General features: G+C 39.2%; 1 protein-coding gene across 6 annotated transcripts in view; it reads left to right on the forward strand.

The window, feature by feature from the left end:
* ARNT2 (aryl hydrocarbon receptor nuclear translocator 2) overlaps positions 1-17,318 on the forward strand; it is a 129,497-nt gene that overhangs the window by 97,630 nt on the left and 14,549 nt on the right. For 4 of the 6 annotated variants that reach the window (XM_067555706.1, XM_067555708.1, XM_067555709.1 and 1 more), the window contains exons 13-17: positions 9,097-9,169; positions 9,333-9,456; positions 13,221-13,320; positions 16,605-16,631; positions 17,123-17,261. In XM_067555706.1, coding sequence (XP_067411807.1) covers positions 9,097-9,169; positions 9,333-9,456; positions 13,221-13,320; positions 16,605-16,631; positions 17,123-17,261 — 463 coding nt within the window. The remainder of the gene's footprint in view (positions 1-9,096; positions 9,170-9,332; positions 9,457-13,220; positions 13,321-16,604; positions 16,632-17,122; positions 17,262-17,318) is intronic. The other 2 variants (XM_067555707.1, XM_067555711.1) reach the window with 1 other exon arrangement.

Genomic DNA, 17,318 nt, shown 5'->3' on the forward strand with positions numbered 1-17,318 from the left:
GCTCCAATCACTATGAGTGTAAATTATTCTGGGCACAATCAGTGACTACATCCATGAGAAAGGGGCTGTTTTAGGGGAATGTTAATCCCCAAACTGGTATTACAGAGCTGCGTCCAAATGACAAGTTCCCCTAAGAATCCAGTGCGGCCTTATTTACCACATAACCTCATAACACAGAGTGTGAGAGCCAGCAGCTGCAGAAGCTACTCTGAGATGGATTAAACCATTACTTTATACTTCTTAAATGTTTTCTTCTGTCATGGATCTTTTCACAATAAAATAGTAATCTAATATTTTAAAATGTGCTTCTGGACTATGCTGGGCTTTTTAAACAAGTTTTAACTCAAAAGAAAAGTTGAGATCTATCCTATAAATCTTTTAGAATGTGTAATGGAGATCCCGAACAGGCACTTAACTAATGTAGATGGGCACTGATAGTTTCGCTATCACAACAAATTCTCCTGTGGTTTTGCAGTTTTGATTTTATAAATACGGTAAGCGTTCTCCTCTGTTTCAACTGATCTCATCCTATATTCTACCTTGTTGCTTAGGGGAGCATTTTGATCCAGACTTGGACACTTGCTACCCAGCCACACCCTCAAAATGCCCATTTTTACCCATCATACCTATTAACCTATGCACCAGAGTTTATAAAACCTATATCTTGGTTATGAGTTAGGTTCCCAAAGTGTCCTGGGAGTCCTGTTAAGAAGAGAAGATTCTAGTTTGCTAAAAATTACCAGAAAGATGTAACCTTTACAAGAATTATTAAGCAAAGAATATTGTTTTTGAGATTTCCTAACAAACAAGTATAATGTTAGTTTAAGTCAGCAAAAATTTGATGTACCAATCAGATGAAGAGATGTTCAAATGTACTAGAAATTTAAGGGCAAAAAAAGTTATTAAAAATAAGATGTTCCTCTGTGAAAAAGGAGGACATAAGTGACAGTGAAACTGTCCTACAATTGTACCAAATTGCTTCAGAACTGAGTCAACCAGTGGAAGTTGTTGGTGATCAGGCTGCAAAGGGGGATTTCCTAGATCGTGGTATGCATTTTCTGTTATGCACTGACTAATAACACTTAGAATAAATGTTTAGAATTGGCTCTGAGGTCTCTTTAATTGCCAGATAAAACCGTTGTTGGTAACATAACAACTGTGCTTGAAAAAGTGGACATATTGCCCATTTGGAGCAAGCAAATCTTGTGTATTGGAATCAAGGAGCTGGTTATTCAATTGCCTGATTTGCATGCCCAAATATTTATATGTATATATATATATTTTTAAAAAGTTGCACACCCATACTATTGCACATAATCATTTGCATACATAAAATTATAGGCAATTGCTGATAACTGGATGCCAACTGAAACAATTGGTTTTTGTTCCCAAAGTTCAGGGATCTAAGTTTTGAGCTATAGATTAAGTAGTGTTGATAATTGTTCCATATTTTCCTTTTCAAGCCATATTGGCTCACTAGCACATACTGGGATGAATAAAATTGTGCCAATACCTGGATACTGTCATATCTATCCTTATTTGGTTTTGAAAAACAAATCAGAGATGTTGTCCTAATATGGAGACTGGTTGCAGTTAGTCTGACAGATGATGTTTCCATGTTCTCTCTTATACAAGATGATATTGCTAATATGTTTTGCCTTCCCTCTTTCTTTGGGGAGGTGAAAATCTTGTTTTTTGTTTTTATTTTTTTTAAAAAGCTTGTAAATTTAAGTACTAGATGAGAAGGAACAGAATATATCTATCAATGTGGTATTCCACTGATCTATTTTTCCCCCTATATCTTCTCTCCTCCATACACACGTGCAAAGTGCAGTTCTTACTGTAAGGCTTCCTAGCTATTGTTACGCTATGGGTACATTATTTTCTGGATACTTTGGGGCAGAGTTTCAGCTTGAGTAAATGGTCACAGCTCTACTGACTTCTGCTCCCTTGCCATTTGTATATACATGACACTCAACTTATTAAGGGCAGTTTTTCAGAATTAACCTCTGATTTGCATGCCCATTTTTGCATATCTAATTGTATCTGAATCAGTGGATCTCTTTTGCCTGCACAGATGGTAATTTGCACCTGAACTCTGGGCCCAACAAGCCGATTTACTTGAAGATACAATGGGTGCATATTCTCTTTTACAAATGCAGTCAACTCTATATGCAAAATCAGGTTATGATTTGTCTGTAAATTTTATAATGCATCTATCACCATAGTATATTGGCACAAGATTGCGTAAAAATTTGGCCATAATTGTTTGTTTGAGACAAGGTACCAGGTAAATATATATTTACTTCTATTTTATATTTCTACAATGTCCCTTTTAAAATCCTGGTTACAATGTCTGTCTGTCTGTATTTTTAATCAAACTTGGAGCAGAAGATGTTTGCAAACAACTGGATCTGACAGTTGTTCACACAACAAGTGTGTCCTCGTGGTTTTGTCCTGTAAAAAATATCCATATTTGGAAGCAATGAACAATAATATGTTAAAGAGGGCCTTTTTGACCCTGCATTTTCAAACTCTGCAGAGTTTGAAAGAAGGTATGCTGGTATTGAGAGACATGATTGTCTTTGTCCATGCAGGTCTGGCCAGATTGAAAATGTATCACATGCTCTACTTTCTTATAACTTGTATGGTCATCTGAAAAATAATTGGTTAGCCCCATTTCTGGCTCAGATGCCTTTTATCACACCAGCTCAAAAACTAAAATACTTGTTATGCCGTGAAAATGTTTTGATTGTATGGGCTGTCGCCCTGTTTGCCTGATCAGCCACAAAATCAAGAAAAAATATGTGACTTAGCTTAGATAATATATTTCTAACCCTTGTTGTTTTATATTTGGATTTTGTCTCAGGGTGATAATGTTAAAGATCTTGGAGGAAGGTTTGATCTTGCTTTTTAAGTTTTTTAATTTTAAAATTTGTATTCATTTTACTGAGCTGTATTAATTTTAAAACATGTATTTATCTTATAGGCACTATGACCGAGGCTAAGACACTATATTAATATGTTTGATTTGGTATCTGCTTATCTACATGTATCTATATATCAGCTGAATTTAGAGGGAAATCTGTTTTACCTGTCAGTGCGCTCTATTAATAGAAAGTTTTCATTTTGCACTGTCCTGTCAATGCAGTTTGTTTTCCAATAGGACTGTAGAGGGCAGTGGTGGTCATAATTGTTTTTTAGAATATTTCTTTGGAACTTGAAGCAGTTGACTTTCCCAGCTTAGTTGCTGTGTGGAAGGATAATTAAACTTTGGGTTCAAATGTTCACTTAGTACCTTGCCAAAAAAACAAAAAGTTAGCTTGGTTTCTTTTGGACGTAATCATCCAAAAGAAACTTCCTGCAGAAATGAAGCATTTAATGTTTAGCATGTGTACTGTGTTCGGCTGTAGAGGAGAGCCCTGCACATCACCTCCCCATATCTTCTTCCTCTTTGAGTTCCAGAAAAAATTGACTAACATTTATTTAACAGGTTGAGCTGCCTTTGAATGAACCTCGTACCCTGGCTGAATGGACAGTTTCTGATTTTTTTATGCACATACAGCAGAAATGGGTTGTTTTCCGACCTTTAGAGATTTTGATGTTTTCATTTTCAATGAGCCTGAATGAATTTTATGTGTATTTATGAATCCTAGACTTCTATTGGTCTTGAAATATTTTAGTGGTAGAATTGCAGTCCTCAGAAGGATCCTGGTGCACATTACCACCAGAGACAGAATTCTGGATGAATCAATGGACTGCTCTGGTGTGCTAGATTACTGATTCTGATTCAGGTGTAGTAGAGAACTTGTGAAATCAGCTGCTTCAGTGAGATTTTTGCCCATAATAGTGAAGATATCACACAGCCTTACTTTCAGAATGGTAACTGGGACTATGTGCATCTATTACTAATAAAAACAGAGTAGGGATGATATCACAACTCTGCATCCACTCATTTCTCCCCAAGAAGAAAACTGCTCACTCTAAAGTTTGAATTCTTCTTGACTACTCTGAAACCAGGATAATAAGCTAGTGATTCCAGAGTTTATACAGAGACATACATGTTCAACTACAAAATTTTCCAGTTTCAAAAGGAAACTTGTACAGAGTCTTTTATTCTGATATTTGCTTAGATAAATCTGTATTGGCAATTAAATCCTTCAGGTTCACAGAACATCCTCAGCACAGTGAGGATTTCACAGGGTCTCCCATCATGAGCCAGGAATTCCAGCAGTTACCTGGGGAGTTCTCAGTTGATTCAGACAATATTCCACTTGCTATGTGGGTATCATCTCTTGAACCAGAAAAATCATCTTTCAGTGCTTCCTCTAAGCCATGAATCCTAAAATCAAAAACAGGGTCAGTTTTGGCTTTCACTTGCAAACAGTACAAGATGATTGAACTTTGCCAAAACCAAAACCACCCTGACTTGTCCCATTGCTACACATCTGATCTGGAAATCTAATGACTAAAGGGATCCATGTGTAATAATCACCCGTTCTAAAGGGCAGGCAGTGAGGCAGTATCTAAATTAATCCCAAAAGCAAGATTCAACTGTGCCGAGTTTGGCTTGTCTCCGAAACATTGCATATTTTCTTAAAGGGCTAAAAGAGCATTTGAGACGTTAACATTTGCAGTCAAAATGAGAAACCCAAACCCGGTTTTAAACTTAAATTCACTTACAGTACAATGCAATGCAGAGAAGATGCATTTAAATGTTTCTTTATAGGTAGTTGGATTTTGTACAGTTTGCGTTGTAAGCAACTGTTCTAGTGTAGCACTTACTTTGTATTGTAGCTTAACAAGTGTTACTGATGAGTCTCTTCAGATAGAGAGAGGTGGAGGAGTGCCAGGTTAGACAAGTGCTGGCAAACAAACAGAGCTAATTAAGTATGCTATTTTGTTTGCCTCATTTGTATATCTACGGCTGAATCAAGAGAACACACTTTACATTGAATAGAAAAGACATGAAGTTCTATTTGACACATGCACCTTATAGTCTGTAATAAAAGCAATTGAAACGATGTTAGTAGCTTTCACGTTAACACAATTTCATGGGTGTTTATCTTCCAAACAATGGTGTTTGGAAAAAATTCCCCGTAGATTTTCAGTGATTAAATTGCTTCCTGAAGGTTTGTTGGAAAAGCATGTATTATATACTTACTGAATAAAGAATCCCTTTGCATGCAGTAGTGGTTGTTTTAGACATACTCATTTTCTATTTGATAAACTTACTAAGGAGAACCCGTGGTCCAAGGAATACTTGGGAAATACCTTTTCTGTTTGCTACACATGATACAAAAATTATTCTATGTTATACAGCATGTGTCACCAGCTGTTTAGGATTTGAATCAACTATAAAATAGGATTTTAAGATTGATAAGAATCTAACATTTTGGGTCAGCCCAGAATTTATACAAATTATCCAGACATTTGAGGTTCATCTCCCTGGTATCTGAAATCCCCTTTTTATCTCTGCTACCACCCATCCATCTGTAATCTCTTCCTGCTTGAGAAAAAGACTCAATGGTTTGCAGTTCCAGTCTATGAAGTCTCGTATTCCTTCAAGAGGAGGCCAGGGGCATGTTATCACCAAAGCACTGGGTATTATTTACAGATGGCCTACTTTCCTATCAATCCAACTCTGGTCTTGCTGTCACCTCTACATCACAGCCTTGGTGTCTGCCTGCCTGTGAAAAATATCACTGGTGGCTGGGTACAAGTCATAGTAAGCATTAGACCACAGTGAATGGGTCGCCTGCCTTTGAGCCCCTCAGGCCATAACCAGTGTCACTAGATGCAACCAAGAGACAGAAAGAAACCATTAGCATAGTGCAAGCCAAATTTACCTCTAAATTGTCTTAAGCCATCAGAAGCCCCCCCAAAAAAAAAAAAATCATATAAATGCTGATATTCTGTAGAAACAGTATTAATTTAAGGAGGGGTTGTAGCCTGCAGCATTTGTCATCACTGACATCAAATGCTCCTCTCCCACCTTTAAGAGACTTGAGCCTTGGGTGATTCAGGTCATTCACCTCAGATCAAACCCAAATACTTATTATGGGCAAGTGAAGTGTTCTTCCACCTCCAAAGCCCTGATCTGAGAAGTCCCCCAAGGCTCAAGCTTCTTCCTTATGTTATTCAACATCTGCATAAACAGTAGGGAGACCCATTGAGCCAACACAGGCTGAAATGACAGCAGCGCACGGACAAAACCCAGCTCTGCGTCTCCTTTATGTTCAGCGTAAACAGCACTGTCTCCCAGCTTTCTCAGTCGCTAGCCAAAATCAGTACTGTACTTGGATGAAGATCAGCTGGATAAAGCTGGAACCCTACATCATCAAGGGCATCTTTCCTCAGATATTTGTCAGTCTGCACCCTTCCTTCCCTTTGGTGCTAATTGATGGCCAAATAGCTGTGAATATAAGAATGGCCATATTGAGCCAGACCAATGGTCCCATCTAGCCCAGTATCCTGTCTTCTGACAGTGGCCAATGCCAGGTGTGAAAGTAAAAATGTCCATTCCAATTTTCTTGCAACTGGCCCCCGAAAGATTGTGTCCCCATTCTAATGGTCACAGCCCTGGTCATGGTGTTGCATGCCTTTGTCCCACAGGCTTGGTTATTGCAGTCCATAAATAGAAATGAAGCCACTCACATTGAAACAGTTCCAACTGGTACAAAACACAGCAGTCCATCTGCTAAGCAAAATAGATCATCAGAACATGCCACCCAGCTGCTCCCGTCTCAGGGCTGACTCCTCATTAAATACAGAATCTATTTCACGGTCTTTGTCCTAGTATTCAAAGACATCCATGGTTTGGGCCCTGTTTACATGGGGGATCATCTCTCCCTCCATGATCAATACCCCTTAATCCCCCACTCGCCCATGGCAGCTACATTCTACTGGAATCATAAATTTGTCAGCATATGAAACTTGGGAGCACAGTAGACAGAATTTTGTGGTGGCAGGGCCTATATTATAGAACTCATTATCCAGAGAGAAGAGTGACCAGTGACCTCACCATATTCAGAACTAAATGTAAACTTCTCTTTGAATTGGCTTTCCCTCGGTAAGCTCCTCACACAGGAAAACACACACAATTCTAACAATCTAGTCATAGAACAGTCTGATCTTTTGAGTAGGAAGAGAGAGAGGTGTTTGATGTTTCGTTCGTAATTCTTGGGTGATTCTCCTACTCCGGCCGTGGGTGCCATGTAAGAATTTAGAATAAGATTTCCAATTACCTGGTTTGGGGATGCAGACAGTTAGTTAAAAGTCAAGGCTTGTGTAAAAGAGATTTTAGAGACAAAATCTTGATCCTGTTGCAGTTGGGGGGAAGGGAAGGGGGCGGGGGGATTGCTATTGCCTTCAGTGGGATCAGATACTAGCTCTAATGAGGAAAGATTGATTCTGGAAATGTATTTGGCATTATAGTGATCTGGTTTCTGAACTTCTAAATGTCGTGAAGTATGAGCTACTCTAGCTGGCTCAAATATTTGTGAAGTTATTGCTTAGGTGCTGAGGGTTTGTATCTTTTTAAAAAACACACTGGGTGAAGATACAGGTGCAAAAATACCTTCATGGATATATTAATTTACAGTATAAAAGATCTGTGCATTTCTATAAATGATGTATTTTGTAAAATGTTAATCCATATGACTTGTAAGTCAAATTTAGTTAATCAATGATAATAAGATTAACTAATTATGTATTAGGAGTGTCCCTACAAGGCTTTATAGACAATAAATGTGTCAAATGAATTATGGTTTTCAAATGTATCTGCTGATATTTCACTAATTTGGCATGCTTACGTAACAGTGCCTGACGTGTCTCAGGGAGTTACAGAAAATTTTTGGCAGATTGTACTTCCTCATTGTGGCATGTTTCCCCTAATTTTTATTTAATAGATCTACAGTGATTCTTTTTTATTTAAATTATTTCTTTTGTGTCTAATCATGTTTAAAATTACTCATTTTCTGCAGCATTTGTCCACACAAATTGATTCTATCAAGGATGTCTTCTAGTAAATGTAAAAATAATTTATTTCTGGAGGCCATCTGCTGTACAAAGCTTCTGGAAAATAAATAGAATCTGGATTATGATGTAGAGGAGAATGGAACCAAATTATGCTGAATGGGGTTGGTTATTAAGAATGGTTTCGTATACAATACTTTTTCCTTTTTTTTAATTATTTCCCTGCCAAACTCTTCACAGCTGTAATATGGAAGTATATGCTTTGATGCACCGCCTCTTTCCCCGCCCATCCATTGTTTATATTGTCTGGTCAGATATCAGCTTCTGGTTTTTTTTTTTTAATTTATTTAGAGAGGAAGCTCAGTCCAGCGGTTCAGGCAATAGTTTAGGATTTGACAAACCTGCGTTCAGTTCTGTACTCTGCTACCGACTTCTTGTGTGAACTTGGGCAAGTCACTTAGCCTCTTTGTGCCCCAGGTTCCCATCCATAAAATGGGAATGATAATATTTCTCAGGGATATTGTGAGGATAAATACACTAAAAGATTTTGAAATGCTTTCGAGATCTACTGATGTAAAGCACTATATGAGTTTTATTAGTAATAATTTTACAATCATATTGCCATAATCTGTACATAAATCTACCAGATTATAAAATGAAGAAATAATTTTTCCACCAGTTGCTTGGTATGGGCCTGATGCTGCATCTATTCAAGCCATTGGGCACCTTACTATTGACTTCAGCAGGCACAGTACCCAGGCCCTGCGTATTGTTCTTTAATCTGCAAAGATTATTTAAAAATAAATCCTAAATCTCATTTATGAAAAAATTGAGTTTGAAAGGAATGCAGGAGACAGCCAAAAACTGCTTGGAAGTCAATGGGAGTTTTATTGTTCAAGGCCTTGTTAACCCTGTCATGCGCAGCAAGAACATTACTGTGTTTTGAAGTTTTCTCAATGAAAAATCTTTTAAAATATTTTGGCTTGTCAACAGATACTCTGAAAGCTGTTAAATTTGCTTGCCATTTGTTATGGGAATTTAAAGGAGAGAGCCAAGCCTGCTCCTTTTTGTTTCTTAATTATTTTTTGTAACTTTAGTCATTTCCTCTCGTATTTGCAGACAACTTCAGCAACAGCAAGCCGAGCTTGAAGTACATCAAAGAGATGGGTTGTCATCTTATGATTTATCTCAGGTGATATTTCTGAACAGATTTTTTTTATACTGTTGTCTCTGATCTTTTAAACACAAAGTGATTGAGGATCTAAACAAAACAAAAACACATTGACTATACTTGAGCTCATTTTGTCAAACATGGGGGACAGAATTACATTCTTTTTTGTGTATGTCAACAACAGGTACCTGTTCCAAATATACCAACTAATGTTCATGAGGGTGGAAAGCCAGTAGAGAAGCCAGACACTATCTTCTCCCAGGAGAGGGATCCTAGGTTTGCCGAGATGTTTGCAGGAATAACTGCTTGTAAGTGAGAGCCTCTGGTATTTAATTTTTAATACTGTCTTTGTAAACTGTAGTCTTGACTTTAAGTGCTATTACATAATATAAAACTGTTCTGAAAGAACAAAACGAAAAGCATTGTGGCAGAGAAGTCATTAGGCAAATGAGTCTCAAAGAACGCTGCATAGAATATATTGGAAGTCAATATTTCCCCAAAAAGATGAACACTACTCAGACGGTTAGAGAACAGGCTGATAGGCTGTTCGTCTCCACGTAGAGCCACCCTCTGTTCTCACTTAGTAGCCACATCTTTCCCATGCAGTTTTGAAGAGTAGCCATCCTTTTTTCAGAAGTACGCTTTGACGTGCAACTCATAAAAGTAAGTAAACATATTTAATAGATCTTCCAGCTTCTCAAGGTAACTATACAGAAACAGTGTGTGTCAGTATGCCTCACTGAGATGGATTGCAGTAGTAATGCTAGCAAGGCTGTGTAAGATTGGCTTGCAATTTTAAAAACAGAAATCTATTTTTGTAAATGTTGTTTTCAGAGGTGTGTGTTGCTATTAGATGTAATATTTTCCTTTGTTTATTTTTTAATTGTTTGATGTTCTGAACCTTCCCCACTTCCCCCCAGAGTGAAAAAGTTTTACGTTTCTTTTAAATAAATCAATGTGCAAGTATCTTGCAGTGAGGGAGGAAACGATCCATTGTGTTTAACTACAGAGGTATAAGGAGATGACCTCGCTGCATGGGTTTCTTATGTACAGCTTGACCTTTTCAAACTGAGAAGGCGCTGTAACTTCAATGTAGACTTGATATTCTGTCTCTCTGTTTCTGAGGCTTCTGCTGTTCCTGTTCATCATTGTCAGTTTACTCTTATAGTGAAGTCAGTGTCTGAGGCCATAAAGGGGGTCTGCTGGAAGGTAGCAAGACTCCAACCCTAAACACTGGAACGATGTTTTCCAAGCAAGAACATCTTGCTTTTTGACTGCTTTATTGGCTAATATTCAAACAGCTCTGAACTGTTTGTGTGGCTAGGTCAGGGTTAAGGGTCTGGCAAGCTGTGAGGTTAGTTAGGGAGTTGTGCTCTTGGAAATGCCATTTCTCTTTTCATTTTTATCAATTTACAAGCTGTGCTTTTTTTTGGATGCGCTCCCTGTGTGAATATCTCATGGGAGCCATGATCAAGGACTCTTTTAATGATAAAAAGGGATGGTTCTCAGTTAGCAACGTGCTGAGGTGTCCAAAAACAATATTGACAAACCTGCGTGCTGCTTGCAGACGCTTGCATTCTGTTGATACTAGACGTCTTTCTCCAGATTGGTTTATAAAAATAGTTTAGGGCTGACAGGTTTGATACAGTGGGACGGATGCAGAGCTCCCATCAGCCACATATTTCATTAAAATAAAAAACGTCACGCTTCATCCATCCATGCATTTTGAGCAGCAGCCATTTTGAGATAAAGAGCTTTTTAATGCAGTGCCACCAGGATTGGCTGGTCACCTTTGGGACAAGCTGGGCAGTTTCCCCGCTCAGCAGGGAGAAGCAGGGGGAGAACTGGTGAGCGGGACTCCCCACAGAGTTCATCCCATCCCTGCTTCCCCCCTGACCTGCCTCCTTCCTGCTCCCTGCGGGAGGTTCTGCTGTCCAGACTGCTCCAGGCTCTCAGCAGTGTTGGCCTCATTCTCCCTTGCCAGTCCCAGTTGTAGCATCCCAGCCCCTTTGTGCTGACCCACCACCGAGCTACCCCCACCCAGTCCCAGCACCCGCATAAGAGCTGCGACATCACCTCTACGCCAATTCTGTGCCATCCGGAGGAATTCCCCTTCATCTAGGGAATCCTTGAGCTGGCTGAGGTAAGCCAGTTCTAGAACATCTAGAGTAGCTTCGTGTCCCAGAGCTGCTGAAGCGCATCTAGGGATCTGACCCACTCTTTTTAAATCCCGAGAGGATGATCACCAAGGGAGGATCACGTGAAGTCAGTGGAAAAGGAGGGGTGTGCCTGGTTTGAGAGCTGTCAGAGGTGTATGGCAGCAGACAGTTATGAAGAGGTCAGCAGTTTTTTTGCACTTGAAGGTGGTGAGGGAAGATAGAGTGGAGGTGGAGTAGGAAAGGTGGAGCAGGTCTTTTATGTTGTTAAAGGGGAAGTGAGATTTGCCAGAAGCGTTGGCAGTTGTAGCTGTATAATTCAGGTTGCCAATTTTGATTTTTGACGTATTCCTGGATGTTTTGTCTCCTGACAATCTTTAGAGATTAAAGATCTTTAAAAATCTTTAAAGATTAAATATTAATCTTTAATTCCTGGAGCGTTGGCAACCCTATAATATAATCAAACATTGCAGAAGGGACGTTCCATAGTATACTGAGTCTAAGAGTTTCAGATCTCTTAGTGGATTCTCAGACCAGAGACCTGCCATTTCTTCTCAAAGTACCAGTCAAGATGGCTAGCAAAATATAAATTCAAAGTTAATTTATGCTGTGTCTCAGTCATGATACCATTCGCAATGTACTAGTGAGTGTATCCTAACGGTCTGCCTCTGTGCTGGTCTGCAGAGGATATGAGTTGTTACATCTCCCAGCTACCAAGGTGGCATGTTTTAGTTCAAGCTGTAGCACTCATGTTTTCAACACTGGAGGCCCTTGGTTCAATCCCTGGTGTGTCAGCTGTCAGAATTACACAAGAGAGAACGTTGTATTAAAAATTTGGATGGCCGGGTGTTTGCCTTATGTTGTTTTAGCAAACGAAGAGGCTGATCACAAGACTAAACGTGCTTATTACAGTATAAGAACAGAATATAAAAGTCAATAGCATCTCTGTATGTGTCTCATTTACAGTGCCTTTGTATGACTTTGCTAATCTTTAATTCTATTAGGATACTCAAGGCCTAGTTCATGGCCCTCTCAAGCATCATTTTTTGTGAGAGTAAAGAGAGCTAGCTTCACTGTGTCCTTGAGAGACTCAGTTTTGCCTTAAATTACTACTTACATATAAAGATCTGATCTGCAGACCTCACAGAGATAAAATTCCTACTGAGTACAGTGGGATTAATGTGTATTTAAAGGGCCACAAATCAGCCAGATTTGTGAGCAAGATTCCACTATAATGCCTGGAAGACTCAGGAATATAACTCCCACTACTGCTGAGGAGAGTAGATTGTACAAAATTATGCACCCCGCTATACAAACTATAGAGGTCTTTCTTTTAGAACCCTCTTAAAAAATAGCTAGTAAAATATAATTAAAATAGCTCTCCTATACAAGAAACAAGTAGCCCCCAGTCACTAATACTACAGATTTGGTAGCTCTGCAGGATAGGACAAGACTTTTTAATGCCGAGGTAAATTTAGACCACACTGAATAAGCCTTAATCTCAAAGAAATATGTGTTCTGTATATCCAGAAGGATATAGTCCCTTCACAAGGCAAATGTGTAACCTCCATTAACATTAATTCAATCCCTTCTAGAAAAGACCTGTAGAGTAATAGGAAATGGTTACCTTTCTGTAGAATTTTTAAGCCAACCTATTGTATTCAGTAGCAGAGAAAGAATTCTCTATTACATCCTATGGGGTGATTTTAAAATGCTATTAAATGCTTCTGAACCTTGTTTAATTTCCATACAGCCCTGTTGGTTTCATCCGTACTATATTCCATAGGACCTTCCCATTAGGGATTAAAAAGGAGAATGTTACCCACACTGTGTAGTTTGTATACATGTTATTTTCTACTGAACAATCATTAGTTTATTTCATCATTCCCAAGATTTTCTTTGATTGTTTTTTATAGCGGATAAAAAAATGATGGCCTCAGCATCCACGGCAGGAAACCAACAGCTTTACTCTCAGGGAAGCCCATTCCAGCCAGGACATTCAGGAAAGGCTTTCAGGTACTGTACCAACTGCAGCATCAAGAGCTTCCGTACATGAAAGAGAATTACATTATGATTTTGTGGCGACAGAATACAGGTAACACTAACACATTTCCACTACAACATGAATTATTCTTCCTTTGCGTCCACTTGATTCCCACACAAAAGTTCATCAGGAAAAATCAGTCTGTAGGCAAAGTCTACAGTAGGTAATTTTGAAACATATATAATTTGGGTGTTTTAGTAGCTTCTGAAATATTTTTGAGTCTTCATACTACTAGCGGATACTATAGGTTTGACAAAACTACTTGAAGTTTAAGAATCAGCACACACTTACAATGGCTTCTTGTGATATCTATAGCCATTGTGGTTAGATTTTTTTATTATCATTAGTCCTATTTTAGTCAAGATGATTTATGACCGTACTAAATGGTCTAGTCATTCATGAAAGCTACCTGCTTGAAGGCTAATCTGTTCCTCTTTGTCCTCCAGTTGTTTAGAGTGACCGAAGAGAAACTGTCTTGAGCAACTGTATGGCAATGAACTCTGTTTAAGGAAATCCCAAGCTGTGTGTGCATGTAACTGTTGTAACTGAGTTTTCCCCTAGGTTAAACTAAGCCAGAGGTCCCCAAACGGGGGTGGGGGGGGGCCACAAAGGAACGTTTGAGGGAGCAAGGCCGGGAGCGGGCCAGTCCCCGGGGGGGGGGGGCAGGGAGAGTGCCGCAGCCCCCCAACCGTGGCCCTGCTCCCAGCCCCAGCTGGGGGGGGGCCACAGGGACACGGACAGCGGTAAGGGGATACAGGGTAAAAAGTTTGGGGACTACTGAACCAAGCCCAGGTTTTGAAAATAAAGGAACAACCATTCAAATGCAATAACGGTTGGTTATGAGGTCTATGAATTAGAAATAAAATACATGATATAATCTTATAGAAACCAGTGTGTTCTTAAACTTGTAATTGGTAATGATATCACAAGTGTTCTTTAATTAGATCTTCTATGGTATTTCAGCATGTGAATTGCCAGGAGCCATCTTGACATTTGGCATGTTTTATTATTTTTATTTTGTTGGTCTCCTTGAAATTTAATGTGTAACTTCGTATTTGCTTGTAATCTGCCACATCAACTAGTGGCACAAAGATAAACACCTTTGTGACAATCTTTGATGGGCTCCCCCATGAGGACACCCAACATGCTGCTATACTGGACCCAAACTTTGGATCCAGTATAGTAGCCTGGTGCGGTTCTGGTTGCCCCATCTCAAAAAAGACACATTGGAATTGGAAAAGATATAGAGAAGGACAATATAAATGATTAAGGGTATGGAACAGCTTTCATATGAGGAGAGATTAATAAGACTGGGATTTTTCAGCTTGGAGTAGAGATGACTAATGGGGGATATGATAGAGGTCTATAAAATCATGAATAGTGTGGGAAATGTGACTAAGGGAGTGTTGTTTATTCCTTCTCATAACACAAGAAACAGGGGTTACCCCATGATTTTAATAGGCAGGCAGTTTAAAACAAACAAAAGGAAGTACTTCTTCACACAGTGCACAGTCAACTTGTGGAACTCATTGCCAGGGGATGTTGTAAAGGCCAAAACTATAACGGGTATCAGAAAAGAATTTGATAAGTTCATGGAGGATAAGATCGTTAGTGGCTGTTAGCCAAGATGGTCAAGGATGCAACTCCATGCTCTGGATGTCCCTAGCCTCTGACTGCTACAAATTGAAAGTGGACAACAAGGGACAGATCACTTGATGATTGCCTGTTCTGTTCATTCCCTCTGAAGCTCCTGGTATTTGTCACTGTGGGAAGACAGGATACTGGGCTAGATGGACCATTGGTCTGACCTAGTATGGCTGTTCTTATTTTCTTATGTCCCACATGCTCTTGGTCTGTTGGGGCTGAGCAGAGTTGTGGCACACAGTCTCTCTGCCTCTGGGCCTCTACTCTCACACTCCAGGTGCAGATCCCATGCCTGACACCCTTCTTGGCAGTGGGGACCCCATCGTCCAATTGCTTAGGCCCAGAAACTAGTGCCATCTCTCCCAAGACTCCCAAATAGCTGTTGCATGCTTCTACAGTTCCACCCAGGCTGTGAACCCTCTGGCTTCCTGTGACCCTCTTCAGAGACATGTGACAGTGAAATCAAGTAGTACAGACTCTGCAAAAGAATTTCTAAACACACACACTTTACATTTAAATAGCTCAGGAGATACCAAGATCTACGAAAAAACAACAAAACCTGAATGCAAATTCCTGCCTCAATTTCTCCACCACTCCAAGAGCCCTTTGAGATTTGGTCAGTGTCTTTTCAGATGAACCAGGATTCCTCCTCTTCTCAACCTTTCTCCTCAACCTTCTGGTCCTGATCTGTTTCCCTCTCCTCCTCCAAAATAGCTGCAGTCCTGTTTGTCAGGTGACTTTCCTCAGTGACTTCAAGTCCCCCATCAGGGACTACGTGGTTACTAGCTCATCTAATTGAATTGATTCCTTGGGCTGCAGCTAACTCCTTGTCTTAAGATGCTTGCATGTGAATGAGAAACACTTCAGGTTAATGACCCTTGATTGCTCTGTTGTTGTTAGCCGTCTGCTAACTTCTCTTGGAATCCCGTCCAAGATGGAGGTAAAAAGACAACAGTTTTACAATCAAAATGGCGTTTACAAAAGCAAAATGGAGTTTGTAGTTGATACAGAAACGTAAAGACATACATGAATCCATGACAGGCATCTATTTGTTTTTGCAAGTTATATCAATAATTAATACAGAAAGAGGAGAGGCAAAGATAAAAAATGACTACAGATGCTCTCCCTTTCCATCCCTGGGCAAAACCCAACAACAAATTACCTATGAAGTGCAGACCATACCTGAGAACTGATATATGTACTCAAACATTCTCTTTCAGATAAAATATTGGGATTGATGGATGTGTATTTAAATTTATGTACAAATGTGTGTTTTATAGATAGTATAGCCACTATGTCCAAATATTTCCATACAAAGAACACTGAACAAACAAAAGGTAAACTGGAATGCTCATGAATATAATTTTCATTATAAAGTAGAACTGGGAAACAATTAATTGTAACTTACACAAATTCTGTTGGGAATCATTTTTTCCTATTTGTGTTTTTCTGCGTTTTGTTCCAGGGCTTAGGAGACTAGTTTGTTTGATTCTTTCACCTTGATTTGTAACTCTGTGGTATTTTTTAGCACCAATGGGAGAAAACAAGAATTAAAAGGAACTAATCAAACATACATCTTTGTTCCATAACACATATTTTCTTCTTTTTACAGAAAGAATGCAACACTGACAAGAAACAGGTTAAAGAATATTTATGAACAGCATCCTTTCAGAAGCCTCGATTCAGGACAGCATTTAAGCATGTGCTTAAGTACCACTGACTTTAAGCACATGTTTAAAGTTAAGTACATACTTAAGTGTGGTCCTGAGGAGAGATACTTTCCTGAATTGGGGGCCAAACCGATATGGAAAATAATTTAATTACACTTCTTTCTAAAATCCTGTCCTTGGTTATACTACTGTGCAAGCCCTATGGATGAGATTGCATGGATCTAACTAAGAGGAATTTGGCACACTGTGTCTGCATAATCAGTCTGACATTTTAGAATTTCAAAATGCGTGAAAGTTTTAATACTGAAATCATGTCATTTTCATTTAGTCCTTATGCGGACAATCTGGAAAACTCGCCTTAATGGAATGATTAACAAAATTTCAGTGTCTGGCATACAATTTATGCATCATAAATACCGTAGTATCACCTACAAGTCACTTTCTGTTCTTTCCCCTTCAGCTCATCTGTGGTACACGTGCCGGGTGTGAACGATATCCAGTCCTCTTCTTCAACAGGCCAAAATTTGACACAGATCTCGCGTCAGTTAAATCAGAGTCAAGTTGCCTGGACAGGGAGTCGTCCACCATTTCCAGGACAGGTGTGTGTGTTTGATTAAAGGGTTTTTACTGAAGTAAGGGTTTGCTACCCCTGCAGA

Source organism: Emydura macquarii, unplaced genomic scaffold (assembly GCF_026122565.2).
Source record: "Emydura macquarii macquarii isolate MOO-44397 ecotype Brisbane River unplaced genomic scaffold, CSIRO-AGI_Emac_v2 contig_1644, whole genome shotgun sequence".
Classification (NCBI taxonomy): Eukaryota; Metazoa; Chordata; order Testudines; family Chelidae; genus Emydura; species Emydura macquarii.